The sequence below is a fragment of the Sander vitreus genome, chromosome 17 (assembly GCF_031162955.1).
Source record: "Sander vitreus isolate 19-12246 chromosome 17, sanVit1, whole genome shotgun sequence".
NCBI classification, from domain to species: Eukaryota; Metazoa; Chordata; class Actinopteri; order Perciformes; family Percidae; genus Sander; species Sander vitreus.
Genome location: NC_135871.1, coordinates 14,979,994 through 14,997,097, shown reverse-complemented (window position 1 = coordinate 14,997,097; position 17,104 = coordinate 14,979,994). Strand labels below are relative to the sequence as shown.

Genomic DNA, 17,104 nt, shown 5'->3' with positions numbered 1-17,104 from the left:
CTGCTTACGTTAAAAGGCAGGAGAGAGAAAGCGACTGTGTAACCTTGGCTGGCTGGCTGGCCGGTCTGTGCACAATGTGCAGCCTTGTCGCTCAGTGGAAAATAGTGGGAGTAACACGCAGACTGGCCCTTTGCCCTGCAGGAGGGTAACAGCCAGGAGGTGACCCGGTATTTTACTACGAGGGGCCGTTTAGGCCATATATCAAGAATGCATGCACATACTCCACTTTTTCTGCACACACATAAAAAGCATGCGAATACACCAATTTCTCCTAGCACACACACATAAAAAGCATGCACAAATTCGCTTTTTCTCACGCACACACATTAAAGGCATGCACATACACTAATTTGACCTCACACACACACACACACACACACACACACACACACACACACACACACACAAAGCATGCACATACTCCACTTTTTCTCACGCATACACATAAAAAGCATGCACATACAACACTTTTTCTCACAAAAGCGTGTGTGTGTGTGTGTGTGTGTGTGTGTGTGTGTGTGTGTGTGTGTGATGTAAAAATTAGGGCTGTCAATCGATTAAAAAATTTAATCTAATTAATTACATACTCTGTGATTAATTAATCAAAATTAATCGCATACATAATTAACGGTGCCTGAACCGATACTTTTTAAGAAAGAAAAGGAAAAAAAAGGGTACTAAACAACAGTTGGTGACATCACCATTTATTGCTAAGGCCATATGGTAAAAATTAAATGATTTAATAATAATGTATAACAATAACAATAACTTATTTCACTAGTAAATTGCTGTTGAACGACAAAAACTACAACCAGATAGGAAAAGGACATTTACAATAACTTCAAATGCACCATGACGCTGTAGTTTACCAGTTTCATTGAACGCACCGGCTGTGTTGTTTCTCCGACGGCAGCTGCAGATTGTTACATCCATGTGTTGAATCCTCTACAGTAAAACACAGTCAAACTTTACACCGTTTAGCGTTAGCTGTCAGCATTTTAACCGTGTTTAATCCAGCTACTAGCTAGCGGTAGGCTAACGTTAGCTGCTGTTGAGTATAGCGTTAACTAGCGTCACATGCAGCGGGGTTTGTGTTTCCTGTAACGTCTGTTTCAGAGCATCAGAGAGAAGCGCAGACATGTCAGTGGCACCAGATTTTCGTCTGTATGCAAACGTCAATATGGAATGGATTAATCTGCGTTAATTTTTTTAACGCGTTATTTTTTCTCAGATTAATTGATCGAAATTAACGCGTTATTTTGACAGCCCTAGTAAAAATGCGTCTGTGTGCGTGCTAAAAAGTAGTGTGTGCACGAATATGCAAATGATTACCCAGTTTTAGCGCAGTTGTAGAGCAGCCGTCTTCTAGGCAGCAAGGCCTGATATTCCCTCAGCATGTTGCGGAAACATACATACAGTGGAATAAGGAATTTACACCTTCTCTATTTTACTGGCTCATCAACTAAGCTGAAAACAGACAGAAAGGCAGAAAACGTAGCATGGTCGTTGAATTCTCTGGGTCTGGCAAAGCGAGACAAACCAAGCAGTGATTATGTTGTCTACTTACTGTTTCAGTGAAGTGGAGGAATTCTGCAGAAGATTGGAAGAACAAATGAGAAAAGAAGGAAGACCACTCAAATCCTCTACTTCACAATGTGGGTTTAATATTGATGTAAATATTTAATGTCTATTGTTTTCTTGCATCTCTCTCCTCTGTCTCTCACAGGAATCATTGAGGATGTTGAAAGTGTTCAATTGAAGAACAGAAATGGCAGACAAAAAATAATTAAAACTGTCATTCTCCTGTTTTTCTGTAGGCTTGTATTATGTGGAAATGCCAAAATTAAAAACGTTTTGACTTATTTGCTTGCTTTGTTGGTGGGTGGGTTGTGACAGTTTAATATATTATTGTTTTCAATTAAATTAATAAAAATAAAAATAAATCTTTATTTTACCTGTTAATGAGCTAAGTATGCTAATACACAATTACCCAACATGCAACTCTCAGCAACCAACTTGAATTCAAGGGGGTAAGCGCATGGATGTATTAAGAGAACAAGCGAGCCTCCACAAAGCGTACCTCCTATATGGCGCCATTTTGATGCTAACAAGCCATCACCTGCCGTTAGCATTTCATTGACTGCCATTCATTTTGGCGTCACTTTGACAGAGAATAACTTTACATCTGAAGCGTTTAAAGACTCTATTTGTCCATTGTTTATTTTTAAAGAAACACGACAATGTATAAAATGCTCCATCACCTCGTATCTCACGTTATGGCTCCGTAGCAGATGTTTTTTGTAAAAACAGGCTAACGATTGTGTCATAACCACACGACTTTCTGTCGCATAGTAGACAAATTACCATACAGTCAGGAGAAGCTCGCAGGCAGTTTTGACTTACATTAGCTGTTTAAGTTTAATTACTAATGTTAACTAGCATTTTAGTTAGCAATAGTTAGCCTGTGCCTATGTTATCTCCTTACATATACCTACGCTCTCCGTCTCTGCAAGATTCGGAATGATTGAGATTTCTCTTGGCACAGCTACCAGAAGACTTACAACTTTCAGACAGGTTGCTCACGTCACATCTACATCGTCAAGCTCAGTTTGAGGCTGCGCAGTAACACTCAGCCATCACCGGAAACGTGCTTCTAATATCCTTCACTGGTCTCAGTGGAAGTCTACAGTCACTTTGTCCATTTCTTTGTCTATGCTTGAATTGCAAGAATGTCTTAAAGCTATAGTGCGTAGTTTCTGTCGCCCCCATGAGGAATTCAAAGTAATGACAACAAAACTGTTGGCGCGTCCACATGATACAAGCCTTCCATGATTGCGCACCGCCCCCACCCCTCCTCCACGCAGTTGCTAGTAGCCAAGGAGGACATGGATGATTAAAAAACATGATGGACTCTTTAGAAGAGGTAATTATCTTCACTCAAGTTTCTGTGCGCAAAAGTCACCGGGCGACACAATCTTCTGCAAGTAGTGGCTAATGTAGCCTCGACCAGAGATGAAAACTGTACTACTAAGATCTGGTACTTTCTATCTCCACACCTCCAGATTTCTTTCATTTTCAAACTTGTCTTCAGCTTCCACCAACGTTGAGCTGCATTTTATAAGACTTTTTCCCTCTGAAGCCACAAAAGGCTTCATACAACTTTTTTCACATATGCAGTAGTACTCCCCAAGACCTGTAAACAGACTTTGATGTTCCCCTTTAAGGTTTTCATAAGGCACATGCCATTGACAGGTTGCTCAACACGCTACTAGACTGGCACGACTGACTTGCTCTGTGTACGGTTTCTAGAAAATGTCCAATGTACATAATGTATTGCATCAGCTCTGATCAGATCATTGAGAGCCTATTTTCACAGAAGACATGTCACAGCAGAAAAGCACAAGTGTAAATAATAAAATGAATTATGGCTGAATTCAATTTAGCTGCTTCAGCTTCAGGGTCCTGGTATTGTGCATGCTGGCTCACTGTCACCGGCCACACTTGAGTCAATCATAGCCATAAATGTTACTAGTAACACCTGTGCTTTCTATTACAAGTCAAAATGTCTGCTATGAAAAAAACCTATTTCTCCTCGGGATTAGTGGGGACAGATGGCTGTAACATTCACTGGCCTGCTGCATATTTATAGCTTTAAACATGTTTTCACATCAAGTATCTCTAATACCTTTTTACTTTGTATTTGTGAACTATTTTATGGTAATTTCGCTGTTCTCATATTACTATATTCTCCCAAAAATCCTATGGAGTAAGTTTTGTTTCAATATCTCTACAAAATTTCTAAACATTTATCATCAAAGCATGTTTGTGTTGAAGACCAACTATTTAAACACACTAATGCATACATATCCCATTCAAATGGAAAGGCTGTACCAGGTCAAATTGAGGCAATGCTCTTTTTTTACTCTTATTTGTCGCTGCAGCTCAGTGTTATGTATAGCTGTGGTTCAATACCACCACCTTGTGGATGAAAATGTTCAGGTATTGGCTGTTGGACATTTCAAGTATTACTGTAAAAGAAAAGACTTCTGCACCTCAAAGGTCAGGAACATCAGGAACATCAGGAACATCTTTTGCGTTCCTGTCTGCTCTCTATCATTATTGGCTTCCCAACCAGCTGCATTTGATTTTCTGCATGTGACTTGTTGTGGCATCATGACTTTCTTTGAGAGGAAGGAAGTTAAGACATGCTGAGTGTAGAGCACCTTCTTTTTTGGCATGTGTGAGAGGGGTATGTGTGTGTGTGTGTGTGTGTGTGTGTGTGTGTGTGTGTGTGTGTGTGTGTGTGTGTGTGTGTGTCTCCACTAGGAGGAGTCGTTGGAAAGAAAGGGATGGTGTATATAAAATGGTGCACAGGACAACAAAAACAGGACAGAGTTTGTGCCCGATATGCGAGCTATGTGTTATCTGTAATGTGTGTAATGCCACTTTGGATGTGACTATAGGCAAGGTCACAGTGCCAGCCAAAGCCAAATTAATAGTGAAATAGGAAGTGTTACTAAGGTTGGTGATGTAAGGACTACTTGCAGTGCTACTTAGTAAACTGCTGTAGCTGGCAAGCTAATGGCTACATCTTTTTTTATTCACTACAGTTACTTCTTCATGTCTTCCTCTAACTGACTTAAGGGCATTTGTATTACTTCATTAGGAATTATTTGTCCTTGTACCTGTAGTATTGTTAACTGCAAAGATCTGCCTCCAAATAGTTTTTGGGTACTAGCAACGATTGCATTGAGCAAAATGGAAGACCTCACATCAAATCTCACATCAGACCTCAACAACAAATCACTAAAACCACCCCTGCTCAAAGCATTACTGCAGTTTGTGTGCTGTTCTTAACTACAAAACCTGTTAAAAAGATGCTGTGAGGGATTTAACTGAATAACTGATGTGTTTAGTGATAGAAGCTGTATTTAAGATTATGGAAAGGTGACATAGTGGTAAGATTATGGAGAGACGCACTTCAAACAGCTTTAGCTGTGTTGCTCTGTCAGACCCTGACCTTCGACCTCTCTTCAGGGTGGTCAGGACTGGCAAAGCCACCCAAACGCACTTACATATCTCAACATATTACAGTTTGTCATATGTGCCGAAAACAGTAAACATTTGGTTTATTTAACAGGTCCTTTATTCAGGACACAAGTAAATTCTTACGGAGAACAGACTTTCTGTTGCTCCTGGTTGCTAGCCGCCATTCAAATAATGTGAATTTGGTGACTGCAGGCGTATCAATGAAAATGCTGTTAATCTGTCCAACTAGCTACATTAAGACTTTTTTTATGAAGGCTGATCAAGATCAAGCTTGATGTGGATGCTTTTGTGGTGGCTAAATTAAATACACTTCATATGGCTCATTTAAATAAAAAGCATTCCATAAAACACTATAGTACATACATCCATATACTATACACTGAAATTGTAAGAAGACTCCTGTTGTGCAGATTTATTTTGAAGCAGCATCACATTGCAAACAATGGTTCACCTTTTCCACTTGAATGCAACACTACATCTAAGGCCCCACTACAATGTCAGCAGAGCAAAGCAAACGATAATCTTAAAATGCAAAAGAAATAAAAATAAAAAAAATCACTACAAAAAGCAAAGAAAGCTCATACCCAGAACAAAAATATGCCCATGATGTTAATGTTTTAAAGAGCGGAAGTACAGTATTTATAGAACACAAGATTAAAAGTAGACTACTGTACAACTCTTTGCTACATTTATATTCTCGCACAGATACCTTTTTATTTCCAGAGAAAAATAAATACACATCTGATTTCTATTACACAACCTTTTGCATGTCTTAACCCTATTAAAAAAAATTCTGTAATGATACAAATCTGATACAGTATATATACACATACATGCTGTTTTGCATTCTCTTAAAATTGGACCGCTTTAGTTCTGAGCCACACATTTGGTCTTTCTTTACATGCGAGTTTGTATAATGGTGGTGCATTTCTGCAGCGCTTCTCATTTAAACCTGTTTACTGGGTTTCCAATGAGCTCCGGGCACTGCTCTTCGCCTTTCGCAATCTTGTCGCACTTCCTGAACAGGTCGTAGTTGATCTTGTCAGTTAGGACGCTGTCCTGCTTATACTGCGGGTGCTTGGCAACAAATTCCCTCATCCACTTGGCCATGGTCATCAGTTCGCCTGTTTCAGATCAGAAAAATTAGGAGTTGCGCTCAGAGTTGAAGCTGCATGAAGAAAAAAATCTGCTTTTGGTTTATTAGAACATTAAGTTTTGCCCTTTAATGCAAATTTACCTGAGGCACGTTTCTTGATGAGCTTCAGATAATTCAAAATGGTGCACCTGGTGTCCACATCCACTTCCATGTTTTCCAGATAGCAGTTAAGGATTGGTATAAGCCCTTGAAATACTCCCTCCTGGTGATAAAAACAGAAGAAGACAGCAGTAATTGTTAGAGGGCTTAAAACAAGACTGGGAGTCGTCAGCCATGCTAGCGGCTCTGTGAGACTGTACTAATGCCCAGCTGTGATTTGATCTAAATACAATCACGCAATGTAGACAGAATGAGAGGAACAGGAAAACCTCCCATTATTCCAACTCAAATATAGTGTGTTACAATTGTTAATTAGCACTAAACACAAAGTACAGCTGAGGCTACATGAAAGTGAACGTTGTTAGAATTATTCCTGAGGGGAACCTGAATGTTTGTGGCAAATTTCATGGTAATCCATCCAATAGTTGTCAAGACCGATCACGCGTCAAACCTACAAAATGTCAACGTTATGGTGGCATTAGAGCAAAGGTAAGTAGGATTCATCCTCTGGGTACCATGAATGTTTGTATTCATCCAATAGTTGTTGAAATATTGTCATCAAGTGTAAGCCAATAATTACCTTTCCGTTGATGATTGTGTCGATACTCATTAGCGTGTACTCCTCATTAGGACCATCAGTCTCCAAGCCGTTCTCAGCTGAGGCTGTGCCATCAAGGACTGGGTTGCAGCCTATTGGTGCAAAATACAAATAGATCAGCTACTCCTATGTGAGGCTATTAGCACTGACCCTACGTTGTACTTTTTGTTCTAACCCACCTTTAAAGATGTCCTTTCGGAAGTAAAACATGCCCTCCTGAACAGAGTTTCTCTTCTGAGCAACCTTCATGTTTTCATCAACCTAAAGAAAGACAAGGGATTACTGTATTGGAACACTGTATGCAAAGTATATTATTATGTGCTACTTCCTTAATCTAATTCCTCTTAACATTTTATAAAACACTGTAAAAATGTTGAGTTGTTTTTACCTTTGACAATGGGATCAGAAAGTCCAGTTTATAAGACAAGATCACTCTGGTGAGCAGGACGACAAAGACCACATACGCAGCGTTTTCAAAGTCAGTTAGCTGCACCTGAAAGATCAAACCATCGTATGTTTGTCTGTATTTGAAAGGCCTTGTCATCAAATATAAACACAGATTACAACTAACAGCCTGGTCAGTTGTATTTACCTCCATGGGGCGGAACTCAACTCTCCAGCCGATATCGGAGTTCGGAGGTGGAGGCTTGAACCTCATCGTCTGCCAGTTGGTCGACTGAAGGTTCTGCAGGAAGACAAGTTTGAATAAATACTCAGTTACATTGGAGGTAAGCCTGTATCGTGGTTAGACACATGGTTGGCTTTCTTCTAATCACCTCAAAGTGATCGGACTCGTTTTCATCATCCAAGTGGATTTTCTCCTCAAAGACGGAGAGTGGATCTCGTATGAAGAGGTGTGCTATGTGCTGGGCCAGCAGCTTGTCAATTCCTACACACAGCAAGCTGATTTTTCATTTCTTTACTGCGCAAGCATCCGTTAGTGGAATCTGACTGTGAAGTTGAATATTTCTATTGATGACAGTGTTTTAGACATATCACTTCCTCCACTGTACCTGCATCGAGCAGCTGCTTGTAGATCTCCTCGTCTATCGTCAAATCAATGTCATTGTACTTCTCACCACAGCTAGACAGGTAGCTGTCGATTGAATCGTATCTTGACTTGAAGATCCGGTATTTGTTGTTTTTCAAAGGCTTCGAAGGAAAAAGTAATTTTCATACATTATACTCAAATATAAACCATAACAATTTTACTGTGATATCTATGTGATATGCTTTTGCCTTTTGCTTGAGAAAAGGTTTAAAGATGCAGCAAGTACAATTAGATTGCATGGTTCTGGTCTATGGTGGTAATCATCTAAGTAAACACATACCAAGCTCCAGTAATACAGTAATACAGAGGCAACAGTAGCATTTCCTACATTGGACAAAATAAATAACCTAATCAAATTATGAAAAAGGTTGACCCACACATGTATACTATAGTGTCAATAATGAAAAGTGACAGACAGAAATAATGAGGTTTAACTAAACAAAACACATTCACAAAATAATGACTTGGCTGAAGCATGTTTTTTTGCACGCTAATCAATTATCAGATCTGCCTGCTCACCTTGAGCCCGCGTTCCTCCTGCGTCCTGTCGTCCACCGAGGCAGAAATAACTTCCCAGCGACAATCATTATCTGACACAAAGCCTCTGTAGAAGGGTGAGGCCGCACTCAACGCCATCTGGAAAGAGCGTTTCAGTAGTGTTTTATGAAGTTATGGGAACAAGAAAAAAAAGCCACACAATCTTCTATCTCTGATTTATTTAGATTATAGAAAAACACTGAATAGTTATTTTCAAAATATTTGATTAAATTAATTAATTATTAGTTATATAAGAGTCCAGATGAAGAAGAGGCCAGGTAAATAGTCATAATATTTGACAGGAAGCTTCATTTATCGACTCACCACTATGGGGCAGAATGTTGCTAGTTGGTCATAAAGGTATCTTGCCTCATCAATGCTACAAGCCTGGAATGTCACCTGCAAAAGCATGAAAAAAGGGACTGAAGTACATTTATAAATCACTTATTGGGATCGTAAAGTTTTACATTCCTGTTTGAAAACAAAAGGATTGTTTAAAGGCAACAAAGACTCAGTTCATTCAGTACCTGCAGGCAGCAGTTGCCCATGCCAAAGCCCATGGCGTCCATGTAGATATGATCAGGCAGAGCTGCCCTCGCTGCTTCACCATCATCCTCAGGAAACTCCTCCACAAATGGAGATGGAGTGCACTTGTCTTTGAAGACTGAAACACGAGAAGGAATATATATATATATATATATATATATATATATATATATATATAGAGAGAGAGTTTACATGCAGTTACAATAATGTCAACATGTTTTGTTTTTTTAATGTACCGTTAATGGTTGTTGGTTTTTTATGATAAAAACTATATAGTACTGTTCATACCTGTCATTTCATTCAAACTTACTTGGCACATTAATCACGACTTTCTCTCCTCTTCTGTGACGTATGTTTCTGGTAAGGGTGCTACACACACACACACACACACACACACACACACACACACACACACACACACAGTCAATCTACTGGCACAATTTGCCTTTCACAGCTGCACACTATAGCATAGCACTGGATTTTTGAGGCAGATATATATATTCAATTATAGGTTTATTAAGTAGCTGATTTTGGTCATCATGAGCAAAGGTCAACAATCCTGCAATTTACTAGTAAAGTCAAACACACGTGCAGGCTGTAGGAAGCTAGAATAATGAAGCATACCTGAATCTTGGGTGTCTGTTGATGGCTTCATCTGGGAAGAACAGTGACTTCGACACTCCCTTTTCAACAGGGGTCGGCCGGTGCTCTGGTTTGGTGAAACCTGGGCAACCTAACCTAAATAAAAAGGATCAAAACATACATACCTATTAAAGGGCTGCAACTAACAATTATTGTTCCTAGTAACGATTATTCTGCCAATTATTCTCAATTAAGTGATTAATTAATTATTTTGTCTAAAAAAATATTTAAAAAAATAAGAAAAATGCAATCTAAGGTTACATATGTCAAATGTCTTGTTTTAAATCAGCATTTTTGCTAAAAAACGATTTATTCATGATCAAATTTGTTGCCAATTAATTTCTGTAGATTGACCAACTCATCAACTAATCGTTGCAGCTCTGAAATATTATGATAATCAAAATGTACATTTTTGTTGCTCATTCGGTTAAGCAAAATCAAACACTGTTTTAAAGTTAAAAGAACCTCATGGTCAATATTGTAAACATAGAATCCATCAAATTGATGAATAAAATATATTGCACACAATTGCAAAGACTGCATATCAAACTATGGACACGGTTCTGATCTCCACTAACAGTTATCAACAAGGTTTCAAACACTTGCTCAATGTAAAGCAAAGCACCTTGGAAACGAGGTGATGGTGCAGAGGGTTTCATTCTGGTTCAGGACCGATGAGGCCTCTCGTCGTCTCTTCCCCATGTTGCCCTCCACAGTGTTGAACTCTGACATTGTGCCGCCGTACGGCTGCCCTGGGGTTCCTTCAATCATGTAGCTGCCATACTCTGGTCTCCAAAGTGTGGGGTGACTGCACAAATATGAAAAGTGTTGTCATAACATTTTACTTTTATAGGTCAGCAAGAAAGGAGGCCATCGAGAAAACGCCCCTGATCTCGGTATCATGATGACCTTTCTGATTGGATAAACTGAGCGCTCTCCCTTTATCGTATGTCACCCGTAATCTTGTTGGATGGCAAACAAACATGTCGTATTTGTGCTCCAGAGCGTGCTCTTTGGTGTGTGCGACAGAGGGGCAGTAATGAGGAATGCATGGGCTCTACTATTCCCACTGCCACTGGTATTTCCCCTGGTTGAAGTTGGCTCCACAGATTCAGACCGACGTCATGGGCAGCAAGCAAGCATAACACGCAGCGAGCTTGTACAAACACATTTACATCGCCTGTAGAGAATTCTTTTTTTTGAAGAAGAAGAATTTTTACTATAGTTTGGACATGCAAATGGAATTTCCAGGAGGAGGAGCTCTGATTGTTATGTGCATAGGCCAAATATCCTCACATCACCTATACAATACATTTTGTAGGATTTATCTGTAGGACTTTTGTAAAAGGTTCAACTTGTTTTTGTTTTTTTACCATCTGGGCTACATGCTATGTACAAGATAGAAACGTATGTTGGGGTATAAATCAAAATGACGGGTATAACAAAGTGATGAAACACTAAACCTTCTCTGGGACACAGAGTGCACTAACACTATCAAAAGCAAAAGGACTTTCTGTTCTATTAAGACAAATATGTAACCTTTTAAAATAGGATAAGACAAATTATCTTGTATTAAAAGTAGGGCTGCAACTAACGATTATTTTCATAGTCGATTAATCTGTTGATTATTTTCTCGATTAATCGATTAATTGTTTGGTCTATAAAATGTCAGAAAATGGTGAAAAATGTGGATCAGTGTTTCCCAAATGCCCAAGATGATGTCCTCAAATGTCTTGTCCCCAACTCAAAGATATTCCGTTTACTGTCACAGAGGAGAGAAGGAACTAGAAAATATTCACATTTAACAAGCTGGAATCAAAGAATTTTTACTTTTGTCTTAAAAGAAATTACTCAAACCGACTAGTCGATTATCAAAATAGTTGGCGATTAATTTAAAAGTTGACAACTAATCAATTAATCTTTGCAGCTCTAGTTAAAAAGGTTCCATTTTTGTCTTAATAGACCAGAGACTCTTTTTCCTCATTCTCTCGGTCAATCATTAAGTGCGGTTTTACACTTTAGGGGATTTGTCTTCCTCTGAGTTCTACAAAATAAGAGACTTGTTGGTTCCAAACATCTTCCATTTTTGGACTAAATACTAACATGTGAGGAAGAACATGTTCAGGTTGCTGATATTTCCCGACCCACTTTAAGGAGTCGGAGGGGATCTGTCACAGGGAAGATCTAGGTGTGCAAAGCTAGAGGAGACGCACTCATAAGAACTGAGAGCTGTAGATGCTTCTAATGGCACTAACTGGTGTGATTTGGAAAAGCTGATGTTTTAATAGAACTTTTTTTTTTTTTTAAATGCTGCATCATTTTATTAAAAAGGATCAGACTTGTTTGTGTGGTGTGCTTTGTGCATGTGAGCAAAAGCACACAGGACTTAATCATCACATGTAATATGAATGATGAATAAATGGTGACTTTGAAAGTCAAATTGACATGACAGACTTGTCTGATTTATATATAGGCTTGCAGGCAAATTCAGTGTGAGTGAAACGCGGTGAGAATAACAGGACAATGCTGCCTGCCTCTGCTGTACTGATCACGCCGATCCAGGTGTTCTATCTAGCCGATTAGAGATCTGTTTACGTTGAAGTTGGGTGGAGCTATGAGAATTACATGCCAGAGGGATTTGTCCTAATGTGGATGTTGCAGTGGGAGTGAGCTACTAAAATAAAGTGCAGAAAGCAACCAAAGCAATGGACCATGTGCCTCACAACAAGCAGAGAAATAAAGAAAAATCCCTAAAAGTCAATATATATTATGCAGCAACTGAAGAACTTTAGCCAAACAACCCCTAACTGAGCAGCTGCAGTGTGTGTGGTTCATCGCAAAATCATATTAGTGTATATTTCTCTTGAGAGCCGTGTCCGTCATCAACTGTCCCTGTTCATGTTAACATTTTAGGATCAGGATCAACACAATCCTGAGAAGAGGTCTTATCTGCCAAACATAAAATAATGATGTTGGTATGTTGCGGCTTTAGTGGTTATAAAACAAATACCTGTGTAAGTGTGCGTGATGACACCTGATGATTTAACCTCTATACAGAGTCTAGTCTTGCCTCTACTTTTTGTGAAGCGCGACATATCAGGCCAAGGTTTTACTATCAGCCCGTCAATAGCCCACTGTGATCCAAAACAAACCATTAATGTAACAACAGCACTGCCACTTGACATTTGAGGTGTGGCATTTACTTAAATGTCATTCAGATTAAGAATGTAAGTGTTGCTATAACTGAGTTTGATGATCTATTTGTGAGTATGATTACTTCCAGACAGAAAACTTTCACTTGAACCATGCATGTCTTCACAAGATACAAATGCGTGTTTGGAGAAAGGAAGCCATAAACCAAACAAAAACAAAATTATCTAAGTAACTTATGGTCTCTTTCGTTTAAAGGAACACGCCGACTTATTGGGACTTTAGCTTATTCACTGTATCCCCCAGAGTTAGATAAGTCCATACATACCCTTCTAATCTCCGTGCGTGTCGTAACTCTGTCTGACGCACCCACTGCTAGCCTAGCTTAGCCCAGATCCTGGAGGTAACCGGCTCCATCTAGCCTACTGCTCCCAATAAGTGACAAAATAACGGCAACATTTTCCTATTTACATGTTGTGATTTGTATAGTCACCGCGTGTACAAATAACAAGGTCACATGAGACACAGCCATCTTCTAACCGTATATAAACTGGGAACTATATTCTCAGAAGGCGAAGCACTGCTACTTGGGCGGAGTGATTTGCTCACAGCACCTGAGAAGCCCCGTGGTGAGGAGCAGAGAGTAACAACGGTGCTTTTCAGGTGTTGCGCTAATCACTCCGCCCAAGTAGCAGTGCTTCGCCTTCTGAGACTATAGTTCCCAGTTTATATACGGTTAGAAGATGGCTGTGTCTCATGTGACCTTGTTATTTGTACACGCTGTGACTATACAAATCACAACATGTAAATAGGAAAATGTTGCCGTTATTGTGTCACTTATTGGGAGCAGTAGGCTAGATGGAGCCGGTTACCTCCAGGATCTGGGCTAAGCGAGGCTAGAGGTGGGTGCGTCATACAGAGTTACGACACGCACGGAGATGAGAAGGGTATGTATGGACTTATCTAACTCTGGGGGATACAGTGAATAAGCTAAAGTCCCAATAAGTCGCTGTGTTCCTTTAAAACTACACAGTATCGAGACATCTACATATTTTAATATGTAGTCTGTGGCGAGCTTACTTACTTAGGGTTTATCTTTTCACCCTGGTCTTGGAGAGTTTCCAAAACATCTCCGCCGTTCAGGACGAGTCGAACCTTTTCATCCTTGTCATCCAATTCCACCAACATGTACTCAACCTTAAAAGTAAATAATACAAACAGGACACATTATCAGTCAAACATTCAAACACTGCTTTACAGCCACGGCTTTATTCGTTCAACATATTCTTTTAACCTCTAAACCAAGTTTTTAATCCGCCCTAGACTACAGCACAAAGCAGACGTGTTCAAGATCAGAGTGGGACGCCATCACATCCATTCCAATTCATCAGTTATGTTTCCTTGACTTTGACTCTGCTGCCCTGTAATCCCCTGTCTGAAAGAGGGATTAATCTATAACAACAGCATTCCACATTGTTCGAAATCAAAACACTTTGTTCAAGCTATAGCACACTGAAGTTTTGCGGACTGGTGGCGGGCAAAAACTAGTGTTAAGTTCTGAATAAAAGACAAAAGCCTCAGGTTGCAACAGAAGAGCCCACAAGCTGTATGTTAACAAATAGTACAGTACAGCAGGCTTTGTGTTAATGTTTACTAAACAGAGAGGGTCTTCCTGAATTAACAGTAGTACTGTCTGGATTATTAGCATTATTAGACAGTTACTAGGACACTGAATAATTGCTAATACTCAAAATTAACTTTTATAAGCAGATGTTTATTTTAACTAGTGAATAACTATTAGCAACTATGCTGACACTAATAATGGTAAATGCAACTAGTAACAACTATTACCTTTTCAATCAACTTACATAGCGATAATAAAGTTAACTGTTATACATAGTGGAAAATGTCATGGCAGCACCTTCTGTACACGCAAATCCTCTTACGAAATTACACAATATTGAAAGTTGCAGATTCATGTGAGTTAAACGTTTTTGTTTTCTACAGTTACTGTAAAAACAGTAAAATAGTTTTCTAAATCAATAAAAGGCCACTATTGCATCATGCACACAGACACATGACAGACAGATCTATCTAAGGCATTAACAGACAACAGCAGCATTTCCACATGTTGGATCATTTTAAGTACAAAAACTCGTTTCTTACCTCATCGCCCCATTTCAACACATCTCTCTGACGTTCCTTCACCTTGTTGTAGATGTTGAGAAACTGAATGATGCCGTGCTTTCTAATGTGGTCGGCATACTTCTTGGTTTCCTCCCAGTTCAGTGGAGACCCCTGTGACAGTAAACCCATCGCACAGACAGGCTGGAAGTGTGATCTGACGGCTGGTGTCCTATATGAACTTGCAGGCCGAGCGTTAGCTAGCTAGCTAGTTTGTCCAACTCGCACGGAGCTAGCATGAAGTCTCGGTCCAAACAACCGGCAGAGCCTGGATCCTTAAGGTGCTGTCCGAGAGGTCAAAGGCTGAAGCAGAGTCTCTTGGTGCTGTTAAGCGGCGTACCCTGTCGGTAACCTTAGCAGGGCATCCAGAAGAAAGAGGCCCCTGCTCATCACTTTATAATGCCTTGTTAGCTCGGTGAAGCACACCCGAGGGCTGATATGGCTGTTCTCCCGGAAAAAACCCGACGAGTTAACGTTACTTAGCTAGTGCCAGCTAGCCTCGGCTCGGTTAATGTGCAGCTCTGTGATGGGATGACAGCGAGGTGAACTAGGCTAGTTAGGTCGTTGTCTGCTTCTCTCTCAGTGGGATGTGTTGTACATATGTACGCCCTCCTGGTTTCACACACGTGATGTCGTCAGGCGGAGCGGACTGACGCAACAATGACTCAGCATTCTTCCCACTGACCTGTTAGCAGACGGTTGCCTGTAGCGATGCTATGTTTATGTACGGCCGGAAATAGCGATTTACAGATAAACAAGGCAGAAATCACCGGAAAATGTGGTCAGCAGTGGTTGCAGGCCTACCGTCTTTCTTGGGATCATGTATGTAAAATAAGAGTAAGTCCTCTTAGACACAGTTGAAAATTGGATAATAATAAACAATAATAGAAGCTAAACTCTGCTTGTAGACCCAGGACACTACATTCTGTAAATTCCTAATCAGTGTGGGGAAAAATCACAGTTGCTAACATAAAACAATTACATAATTAAAAACATTTTAATGTGTCCTAAATTAAGATGTTTATAGTTCAGTTTGTTTAAACCTGCTAATTTCATTCGTTCTTTCTCTTTTTTGATTTGTTTTCTTTTACAAGTTATTGTCCATGGCTAGCCATTTTGTGAAAGACAAAATTAAACACATTGCTCACAAGAAGCACAAAACAGAAGTGCTATTTTTTTCTACAACAACCACCACAAAGCTATTTACTCCCCTGTCTTATCATTTCCAAACCACAGTATTAAAATGAATGAGTCACGTTTACAACGAAAGTTTGGGAAGTACCAGCTTTCAGGAACACATGAATGCAACATCATAGAAGAAAAGAGTTACAGTAATAATGACACAGCATTCGAATGTTTTGAGAGGGTGTGTACGTGCATGGGTGAAACAAGTAGTACAGTAGTTCATGTAACTGCACTGACATCTGCCCCAAATAAGGATGTGGTTTAACTCTCAACACTCTTCATTTTCTAGATTTTTTTGGTTTCCATTAGACTGATTAAGGAAGTACTGTTTGTTAGCCTACTAATCTTTCTAAAGGTGTAGCCTACAGACAGAACAAAAACACAAATATAGACATCTCTCATCAGTTAAGGCTGCATTACACATCTGCTTTATGAAGATTCCTTAAATTTCACAAACGGCTTAAAAGAATTTGGCTTAAAGAATAACATTGACTGTTAGAGATGGCATGAAACCGGTGGTGAATTTGAAATGCTTCATTTTTGGGGATTAATGAACACAACAAAAATGTATTGTGCATAATGTAATGGTAATTTATGTATTCATTTGGCTCATGTTACATGCCAGAAGCCCTATTTCCTCGCTCTCACAGTATGTTTACAGTGTAAATGAGAATGAGCTCAAATCTTTGTGGTTTTACAGTTAAAATGCTTAACAACAAAGTAGAGGTAGACCTAAAAGCTACAATTAGCTGTAGGATACTCACTCAATGCCAGTGAACTTCAGAGTTTTTAATAATTCAGAATTTGGTGCTGCAAACACCTGCTGTGTCCTTGTATTTATGTAAATACTTAAATATGTGTAAAGCTACATAAAGAATACACACATTAGTCTCTTGGCTAGACATAT

The 17,104-nt window shown here is 39.5% G+C and overlaps 1 protein-coding gene across 1 annotated transcript; it reads right to left on the bottom strand.

The window, feature by feature from the left end:
* Positions 1-5,446: 5,446 nt before the first annotated feature.
* Positions 5,447-15,620, bottom strand: gclc (glutamate-cysteine ligase, catalytic subunit). Its single transcript, XM_078273253.1, has 16 exons — positions 14,995-15,620; positions 13,913-14,025; positions 10,304-10,486; positions 9,661-9,774; positions 9,347-9,405; positions 9,018-9,154; positions 8,815-8,889; positions 8,473-8,589; positions 7,916-8,054; positions 7,679-7,791; positions 7,495-7,587; positions 7,291-7,395; positions 7,082-7,163; positions 6,885-6,994; positions 6,287-6,407; positions 5,447-6,173 (listed from the first exon to the last, which is right to left on the bottom strand). The coding sequence occupies exons 1-16, from the start codon at positions 15,142-15,144 to the stop codon at positions 5,992-5,994; spliced, it is 1,893 nt and encodes a 630-aa protein (XP_078129379.1). The 5' UTR covers positions 15,145-15,620; the 3' UTR covers positions 5,447-5,991.
* Positions 15,621-17,104: the final 1,484 nt, after the last annotated feature.

Bases quoted from the DNA above. Each gene is read 5' to 3' on its own strand.
- gclc (XM_078273253.1), bottom strand. From the start codon at position 15,144: ATGGGTTTACTGTCACAGGGGTCTCCACTGAACTGGGAGGAAACCAAG. The intron at 7,588-7,678 runs GTGATTAGAAGA...GTCTTCCTGCAG, and splicing joins ACGAGTCCGATCACTTTGAG to AACCTTCAGTCGACCAACTG. The intron at 6,174-6,286 runs GTAAATTTGCAT...GATCTGAAACAG, and splicing joins CATCAAGAAACGTGCCTCAG to GCGAACTGATGACCATGGCC.